This window comes from Lathyrus oleraceus, chromosome 6 (genome assembly GCF_024323335.1).
Source record: "Lathyrus oleraceus cultivar Zhongwan6 chromosome 6, CAAS_Psat_ZW6_1.0, whole genome shotgun sequence".
Lineage (NCBI taxonomy): Eukaryota > Viridiplantae > Streptophyta > Magnoliopsida > Fabales > Fabaceae > Lathyrus > Lathyrus oleraceus.
The window spans coordinates 473060-483653 of NC_066584.1; the positions used below are offsets into that span (position 1 = coordinate 473060).

Here is a 10594-nt window from a genome sequence, read left to right on the forward strand (position 1 = left end):
TAAATATTTAAATGAAATTTACAGTCACTTAAGTCACATTTAAATTTTATTGAAACGGTTTTAATAAAATTCATATGTTTATTTATTAACATTATATTATAGACGTATAAAATTCATCCGTTTAAATAATATTACATTAGTATACATAATATTTAAAAAATAGTTATGTTATATAGATGTTTTTAATGAGTCAAATAATTGTAATTGTAGAGTAATATGAACTGGATTACACATATATTTTTTTTGGGGGGGGGGGGGGGGGGGGGGGGATTAATTAGAATTATTTAGTTTTGTAGGGACATTGGTCTTCCTTGATTTTCTGAGGTAATCAGCGATTTGTTGTCTTTGCTTTGTAATCATGATTTGATTATTGGATTAAGTTCTTGTCTAAGTCAAATCACCTAATGGGTGGACTAGAGATAGCCTAGTTAACGGCGGACCAGGATAAAAATGCTTGTGTCTTTTATCACTGTTCTTATTATTCTCGTTGTTACTTATGTTTGTTTTGGGAAGCGAAAAGTTATCAAATTGGAAACCCAATTCACCCCCATTTCTTGTGTTTTTTGCACCTTCAATTGGTATCAGAGAATCGGTTATGTTATTGACTATATTGTTAAAAACTTAATTGTATCAGAAAAAGATCCATTCTTTTTAAAAACACATTAAGGCAATGCAAGTTTTAATGATAAAATAATCTTTATCCACCACAAGCACAAATCACTCACTCGTTGATGATATTAATGTGAAACAAGATGAAGATCAACAAAGAATATGATCAAGTCAAGAAATCCAAGGTGCTGACCTGGATTCAAGCTTAAGGCTTTCAAAAATAGGATTGAAGAAACTTTTGAGGACATCATGCTCAAAATATTCAAACTCCTATTTTAGTTTGAAAGTCCTAGTCAAAGGTCACTTCAACTGACCAAGTTAAGAAGTTCACATGTAGCTAACTAATTAAGCAAAGGGCAACGATGATTACTCTCAGTGTATTCATATTTTGGATATAAGGAGTTAGATAAGTTCCCTGGGTAGTTATAAAACCATGCTTGAAGAGTATGATTCATAAAAGGTGTTTGTGACTCCTAAAGGATCATCAACCAACTATGAAAGCAGAGTCAAATGAATTCCAGATGCTAACAAGGAACATATGGACTTGTGAGGTCAACCTATGTGTAGAAGATGTTTGGAGTTGGCAAGAAGGTTGTCTACCTCACCCACAAGGATCCATGTCAATTCAATGGAAGTGTTCTTTGTTCAACGAAGAAAAGCCATGGAAGAAAATCCTCGAGGACAAGAAGAATGCTTTGATGGATGCAGAAGAAAACTCTAGAAGAAAAATATTATGCTCAAAGGACAAGCCAACATGAAGCTGAGCACATAAGCATCCAACTCATCAGAAGAGAAAGATAAATAAGAAGAAACACAAAAGCATTGATGTTCTGAAATCAAACTCAGGGCAGAAAATATGCTCTCACTTAAACTCTTTATTCTTCTTCAGTTAAAATTCTTGAAAAGAATCAAAAACTTCAGAAAAAGTTTATTGAAACAAAGATAGATTCATATAGCTTTGTCTGAAGGCCATCATGAGTCAATAAAAGAGAACTTCATATTATTAAGATCAAATTATGTTTGCTCTCAGTAGCTAAAATAATAAATAAACTCTTTTAGAAGCTCCCATGGACTCTAAGTGTGTGTTGAAGAAACACTACACGTTTTCTTTCAGTAATTTCAACTAAGAGGTTAGTATAAGCATACTGACTTCTATGATATGTTAAGCTTGTTGACATGAAAAAGAGCTTTTGTTTTTAAATTGAAAAACTGATATTTCATAAATGTCAGCATGTCTTTTGTTGGTTTTATACAAATAAGAAATTAGATAAGTTTGATTCTCAATAATGTATCATGTTGGGATACTTTAAATGGTCAAAAGACTACAGAGCATCTAACACTTAAACCAATATTCAAAATGAATCAATTCATGTTTAATTTTGATGATAATCTTGGCTCTGAAAAGTCAAGGCTAGCTGGAAATTTTGCAGGGTTGAATAACTGTCTGTTAGACTCTGAAAGCAAGGAATCTGAGAATTATTGAATGCAGAAGTGTTCAAAATCTGAGGTAGACATCAGTCTAGTAAACACTAAGGATATTTTGGCAGAGTCAGAATGTGTTCAAAGTTAGAATTCATCTGGAAACACATGTCATATGGATTCCAAAGCTAAAGTAATCAAATGTGTTCTTATGGCACCGTTGTAAGACAACTATCATACGATGTCATATGAATAGTTGAAGAAAGTTCTTGGAATGCATAAATGCTTGGATCAAGGGTCAACAACAAGAGCAAGAATCTAGGAATGAAAGATGAAAGCAATCATAATCTGGATGCATCACTCAGATCCTCAGAATCTATGGACAAAAAGTCATCAAAGAAATAAAGAAATAAGGATAAACTTTCCTTTTCCCTTGATAACCATTTTCCATGTGTTTATCTAAGAATCATATTTAGGCATTTGAAATTCTAACCATACTAAGATAAACATCATTTAATCAAGAGAAATATTCATAAGAATATTCATTAATACAAACCCTTAAGGAGATGATATCTTATCTAAAACCCCTTGCTGAATATAAGTTTCTTTTCGTTGAAAAGAACTTAGAAGAAAATTTTATATTGATGATTAATGTCATCCAAACATATTTAAATATTCAATATTATTAAAAATAAATATTTAAATAAAATTTACAGTCAGTTAAGTCACATTTAATTTTTATTGAAACAGTTTTAATAAAATTCATATGTTTATTTATTAACATTATATTATATACGTATAAAATGATCCGTTTAAATAATATTACATTAGTACATAATATTAAAAAAGTGGTGATGTTCTATTGATGTTTTTAATGAGTCAAATAATTGTAGAGTAATATGAACCGGATTAAACACATTTTTGTGGGGGGATTAATTAAAATGATTTAGTTATTTAGGGACATTGGTCTTGATTGATTTTTTATAATTTTGAATGGTATAAAAAAAGAAAATAGTTTGGGGTTTGATTTCCTTTAATTATGCAATGCAAGCAAGAAAGAGACGTGATAATCCAGCTCTTTTGATTTGCATTGGTTAGCAAACATAAGACAAGAGAGAGCGTAAGATTCCCTTGTTCCTTCCACCGAGCGAGCATCAGCAGTGTAAAATAAAAGAATAAATTTTTTTACTGAGAGTTGGAATCGAAGACGCAGAAGAAAACATTCATGTGAGAGAAAGGAATAGGAAAGTGTCGTGGGAGGAAGAAAGTGTTTTAAAAACGCCCAAAGCAAAAGCTCCTCCCTCCCTCCCTCCGATTATTCAGATCTACTCCCCTCCCTCGTAGAAGAAGAAGAAGATGGAGAGCGAAAAGAAATCCTCTTCCATTTCAAACTTTGGAGCATGGGGTATGAACGTTGTGAGCTCCGTTGGAATTATCATGGCTAATAAACACCTCATGTCCAATAATGGCTACGCTTTCACCTTCGGTAAGATCTCTCTTTCTCTTTCTCGATCTGCACCACCAGATCTCTGATCTTTTCTTTCATACACAGCCACTACATTGACCGGCTTCCACTTCGCCGTTACTGCTCTCGTCGGTCTTGTCTCCAACGCTTCCGGTTATTCTGCTCCCAAACACGTCCCTCTTTGGGAGCTTCTTTGGTTCTCAGCTATTGCCAATATCTCTATCACAGGGATGAACCTCAGCCTCATGCTCAATTCTGTTGGTTTCTACCAAGTAAGTGCTTCCTCTCCGCTAAACTATTTCTTCTTTTTTTCAGATGCTCATTTTATCATTCTCTATGTCCAACAGATATCAAAACTAAGCATGATTCCCGTCGTTTGTATTATGGAATGGATCCTTCACGGCAAACACTACTCCAGGGAAGTCAAAACGGCTGTCATGGTTGTCGTTATTGGTGTCGGCGTTTGCACTGTAACGGATGTCAAAGTTAACCTCAAAGGTTTCGTATGTGCCTGTCTAGCCGTTGTATCATCATCTTTACAGCAAATTGTAAGTGTATTTCAATGTTTTTATTTCAATTTATTGAATTGGAGTAATACAAGGTTGCTACTAGGTGTGACTTGCATAGATGTAGAATCATAAATGAGCATCAATTATGTTCTTTTGAAACCTCCAGAGCTGAATACATAATTTCTAAAATCATAGTCAGCACTGGGGGTCAACATACTATTATTTTTTTATTATCTTTCTAATCCTTCATTTTAGTTTTTCAATTTCATCAAAATCATTGATTACTTTAATCCAGGTTCAATGTCCTGTTACAATGTCCTGTAGAACACATAATAGGGTCGATTATCCTGATTTAAATTTTTGACTAACTTGATTACTCTTAGGATTAGCTGGCTTTCACTGTTACAATAAAATCAACTTGTGTTATACACTGGAAATTATGCTATCTGTGGGATTGATTCCTTGTTATACCTTATATTTTCCCCTCTGTGTTGACAGTCAATTGGATCTCTACAAAAGAAGTATTCAATTGGATCTTTTGAATTGCTAAGTAAGACTGCTCCTATTCAAGCCCTCTCTCTAATAATTCTTGGTCCATTTGTTGATTACTATCTCAGTGGGAAGTTGATAACCAACTTTAAGTTGTCTTCCGGTGCCATTGTAAGTGATCGCCCTCTTCTGTGTTGAATTTAGATGCTTCTGCTTTGCATATAGTGTTGGATTGTTTACCTGGGGTCTTTGTAAATCTGTGCAGATATTCATTCTTCTTTCATGCACCCTAGCTGTGTTTTGCAATATAAGCCAGTACCTCTGCATTGGACGTTTCTCAGCAGTTTCCTTCCAGGTTTTAGGCCACATGAAAACAGTATGTGTTCTGACTTTGGGGTGGCTACTATTCGATTCAGAGCTAACTTTCAAGAACATCATGGGAATGATTCTTGCAGTTGTTGGGATGGTAATTTATAGTTGGGCTGTCGAGCTTGAAAAGTCGTCCAGTGCAAAGAGTCTTCCTCATGCAAAAAACAGCCTAACAGAAGAAGAAATTAGACTATTGAGAGAAGGGATAGAAAACAGTACGTTGAAAGATGTTGAACTTGGTGAGGCTAAAGTTTAGATTGATTGGAAGTGATTAGTGTCAATTTTAATGTGGATTACTTCAATTCTATTTGTTCATTTTATAGTTTACTTGCTAAAAGACTTGGTGTCTATCTGTTTCTACGAACTAATCCATTTTAGAAAATGTATCTTATTTTTTAATTTGATTGTTTTTGCTGAGATTGTGTTATTTATTTGGCTTGTCGGTACAAGACTGCCAGGCGCTATTGACATGTAAAATGTGTAAGCTCATGACAGACAATATATTCTGTCAATTGTCTTTTATGTTAGATATCAAATTTTCATTATCTTATTTTTTCAAACTACTGTATTTCAGGTTATATATAAATACGTGTATCATCATTGATCAATTTGACGTGCCAAATGTAATATTATCACATCTATTAAATTTACCTTACATTTAGATTACAAAATTAATTTATTGTTGGATTTAAATCTATTACAACGTACTTTATAGTTTATGTTTATAAAATTTTAGATTAATATGAAACTATTCATATGTTAAAAAGTTACATTAAAACTAATTTGTTTAATGTTTTGTTAGAGCAGTTCAGTTAGTCAAGGATATCATATTGCAGGGTCATAGTTTGAACTCGAGACATTGTTTTTTCTCAAGTAGTTTAGTCATTAATGTCCTAAATTTTAAAAATGAATAAGCTGAATAACGAGATTTCGGGACATCGTACTTATTCATTAAAAATGTGAAATATAAACTATTAAATCAAAAACAATTATTAGAATAGCTTATATTATTCTTTTATTCTTTTTACTATAGGATACTATATTGTACAGTTGACTACTTCTTATTGGACCTCTTAGTGTTTGTATATAAACTCTTATCTTGTAATCTTTTCATTATTCATTAATGATACACAAGAAAATGATACACAAGAAAAGTTTCTTTACAATGCTTCTTCTTCATCCTTTAACAGCTTTTCTGTTATTCTGTTACACAATTTTCACCATTGTTGATATGGTATCAGAGCTTTAGAAGCTCTGGTAGTCATTGTTTCCTTTTGCTGCGATCGTCTTCTCTTATCTCGTTTTTCCTCTTCTTCTCCAATCGCACCTTTTCTTTCTTGTTTTCTCTGATTCTTCAATGGCAAACCAAAGCTATGCCGATTTCACGACCAATTCTGCAAATCCGTATTATCTTCATCCTAACGAGAATCCCGCTCTTGTTCTCGTTACGCCTCCTCTCACGGACAAGAACTATCACACTTGGGCGCGTTCTATGCACATCGCGTTGATCTCCAAGAACAAGGAGAAGTTCATCGACGGAACCCTAGCCAAGCCACCGGTATCTGATTTTCTATATGCGCCATGGATTCGTTGTAATACCATGGTTCTTGCGTGGATTCAGCGTTCAATCTCGGAGTCAATTGCGAAATCGATTCTATGGATTGACAATGCCGCTGGTGTTTGGAACAACTTGCAGATACGGTTTTCTCACGGCGACATCTTCCGCATCTCTGACATTCAAGAAGATCTATACAAGTTCCGGCAAGGTACTCTCGACGTCTCTAACTATTTCACTCAGCTGAAAGTAATGTGGGATGAACTTGAGAATTACCGGCCAATTCCTTTTTGCTCTTGCGCAATCCCTTGCTCGTGTGGTGCTATAGCTTCTGTTAAGATGTATAGGGAACAAGATTACGTTATACGTTTTCTTAAAGGATTATCTGAAAAATTTGCTCAGTCCAAATCTCAGATCATGATGATGAATCCATTACCTGACATCAACAAAGCTTTTTCTCTTGTAATTCAACAAGAACGTGAAATGGATAGTGTGGCATCTAGTGTTGTTGCTCCTGCAGGTTCTGCTGAAGATGCTTCTGCATTGCAGGTTCAGGCACATGAAGGCAATTATGCCTCTAAACAAGGCACAAACTCTTCTCGTCCCAGAAATCATAATTCCAATGCTCAGAGAAGCAACAACCGTGTTTGTACTCACTGTGGGCGCAACAATCACACTGTTGAGACATGCTTCATTAAGCATGGATACCCTCCAGGATTTCGAAACAAAGCGAAATCTCAAGGGATTTCTGCAGCTGCAGCAAATACTGACAGTACGTCTAGTGCATCTCCTCAAGGTTCAACCACACCATCATTTGGTTTTACTAAAGAGCAGTATGACAACATCTTAGCTTTGTTTCAACAATCTAAGTCCAACCATGTTGTCAATTCTGTCAGCACCTCTCCCTTTGTCATGACTTCTCATTCCAGCAATGTCAATGGTAAGAATCCTCTTTTATGGATCCTTGATACTGGTGCCATTGACTATTTTTCTTTTGATCTGTCATCGTTTATTACACATAAGAGCATAATTCCCATACATGTTACTCTCCCTGATGGATCACAGGTCACAGCTTCCATTTCTGGCACAGTTGCCATTTCACCCTCTCTCACCCTTCACAATGTTCTCTATGTTCCTAGCTTTAATGTGAACCTTATTTCCATAGCAAAACTTGTAGATTGTAATCATTGTTTTGTTCAGATCAGTGCTAATACTTGCCATATTGTGCAGAATCATTCCAAGGCAATGATTGGTATAGCTAGCTTGCACAGGGGGCTATATGTTCTTGAATCCTTGCCCATCAATTCTTCTGTTAGCAATTCTTCTATCAATAATTCATGTAATTTTGTTTCTCAAAATACATGTAACCTGTGGCATTCTAGACTTGGCCACATTTCTAAGATAGGTTTACAAGCTATTTCTAAAAATTTTCCCTTTATTACATGTAATAATGACAATGTACCTTGTGACTCTTGTCACTTTGCTAAACAAAGAAAGTTGTCTTTTTCTAATAGTATATCTCAATCTATTGTTCCTTTCAATATTTTACATGCTGATTTATGGGGTCCCTTTTCTACCATCTCCACTTTAGGACATAGATATTTTCTAACTCTTGTGGATGATTACAGTAGACATACTTGGGTAATTTTCTTAAAAACTAAAGATCAAACCAAACAAAGTATCATCAATTTCATAGCTTACATTGAAAATCAGTTTCATACCACCCTTAAATGCTTGAGAACAGACAATGGCACAAAATTCATTGCCATGACTAGTTTTCTGTTGTCCAAAGGTATTACTCATCAAAGAACATGTGTTGAGACACCCCAGCAGAATGGGGTGGTTGAGAGAAAACACCAACACATTCTCAATGTTGCTAGATCAATTTTTTTTCACTCTAATGTACCTTTAAATCTGTGGAACTTTTGTATTCAGCATGATGTGCATATCATCAATAGACTCCCTAGTCCTCTTCTGAAATATAAAAGCCCTTATGAACTTTTGTTCAAGCAACCTCCTGTCATTTTGCATCTCAAAGTCTTTGGGTGCTTGTCCTATGCTACTTCCCTCCAGGCACATAGAACAAAGTTTCAACCTAGGGCTAGAAAAGTTGTTTTCATAGGATATAAAGAAGAAACCAAACGATTCATTCTTTATGACCTTGAAAACCATGACATCTTTATCTCAAGAAATGTTGTTTTCTATGAAACCACTTTTCCTTTTAAAAGTCACATTTCTCCCCCTGCTATATCTCCACACACTGCCCAAAATCTGGATGATATCCTCCTTCTCACATCTCAGTCATCTTTTGGTCAGCAGCATAGTACAGACATGACTTTATCTTCTGATTTTTCATCTTCTACAAGTACAGATCCAGCTAGCCCTACTTCTCCTAGCTTTGTCTCCCCTGTACCCACTGATTTGACCAATCACAACCATACTGCATCTACTTCTAGTGAACCTACTGCATCTACTTCTAGTGACCCTCTTTTAAATACTCAAAATAACATCCTTACACCCATACCTGTCACGAATACACAGGATAATCTCATCCCAACATACATTCAGCCTTTACCTACTAGACATTCCTCTAGAACTTCTCATCCTCCTCCACATCTAAAAGACTATCATTGCTATGTAACTTCCTCTGAGCATTCTTCCAAAGTCCTCTATCCCTTATCTTCTGTTCTTAGTTATGATAAATGCTCACCCTCATATAAACATTTCTGTTTCTCTGTTTCTTCTATTGTTGAACCAAAAACCTTCAATCAAGCTATTAAACTTGATTGTTGGAGAAAGGCTATGGATGCTGAACTGCAGGCTCTTCAAGAAAACCATACATGGAGAGTGGTTGACCTCCCACCTGGTAAAGTTCCCATTGGTTGTAGATGGGTTTATAAGGTCAAATATAAATCAGATGGCTCCATTGAAAGATATAAGGCTAGGCTGGTAGCTAAAGGCTATACACAAATGGAGGGAGTTGATTATTTTGATACATTCTCACCTGTGGCAAAGATTACCACAGTTAGAGTTCTATTGTCTATTGCTGCCATAAAAGGTTGGCATCTTGAGCAACTGGATGTCAACAATGCATTTCTCCATGGTGACCTCCATGAAGAGGTATATATGACAATGCCTCCTGGAATTTCTATTGATTCTTCTTTTATTCTTTTTACTATAGGATAATATATTGTACAGTTGGCTACTTCTTATTGGGCCTCTTAGTGTTTGTATATAAACTCTTATCTTGTAATCTTTTCATTATTCATTAATGATACACAAGAAAAGTTTCTTTACAATGCTTCTTCTTCATCCCTTAACAACTTTTCTGTTATTCTGTTACACAATTTTCACCATTGTTGATAACAATAATCAGCTTGTTTGATAAAAATTTGTAAAATAATAATTTTGATGTATTTCATTGTAAATTTTATGATACGAGATCGGCGTCAATTGATACGTGGCATAATTTTGATGTATTATGTTTAACACTTTATTGGCGATGTGTTTATAACTTTTGAAGGTACGCTTCTCTCGTGGATCTTATTGAGTTGGATATGTGATACAAAATTATTCGAGGTCCTTATAATTATTTTATCTTTTTTTAGAAATGCTTCTTTGTACGATGATACAACCACCACATTTATTCCAACAAAGTGTATTATTATTTGTTTATTTAGGATTTTGGGACGTGTGTATTCTTGCCCTTGCACAAATTACTTTGTATTAAGAATTTTCACATCCATCCTCTCTACTTTGGGTTATATATTTTCGCATTTTCTAAACAACTTAATTATATTTTTCAAATATTCATATAACCGATCAAAAATTCTAAAATGAGTCTCATCAAATATTATAAAGTGACACTTAATTTTTGAAGTATGTAACAATGAATAATTAAATAATATAAGAATTCTATAATATATATTTAAAATAATATCATACAAGTATTAATTTTTTATATTGACGGAACATAAGAGTCTAATGACATCATTATATATACATGTCCAAACAAAAATACATCTATGACTCGTGTTATATAATAGCGCCTAAAATAACCCTATCAATCTCACTTGATCTGATATTACGTACTATGTGCACACATACTTGATGCTTCCTTTTCTTTGCACTACTCCAATGAAATATCACTTACTTGGTGTGTAATTATCCAAATTCCAT

At 34.4% G+C, this 10594-nt stretch overlaps 1 protein-coding gene across 1 annotated transcript; it reads left to right on the plus strand.

Moving 5' to 3' along the window:
• Nucleotides 1–2995: 2995 nt before the first annotated feature.
• On the plus strand, nt 2996–5405 carry LOC127091983 (UDP-rhamnose/UDP-galactose transporter 2). Its single transcript, XM_051030741.1, has 5 exons — nt 2996–3514; nt 3581–3765; nt 3841–4041; nt 4501–4662; nt 4757–5405. Exons 1-5 carry the CDS (start codon nt 3385–3387, stop codon nt 5114–5116), a joined length of 1038 nt encoding a protein of 345 aa, XP_050886698.1. The 5' UTR covers nt 2996–3384; the 3' UTR covers nt 5117–5405.
• The last annotated feature ends 5189 nt before the right edge of the window (nt 5406–10594 follow it).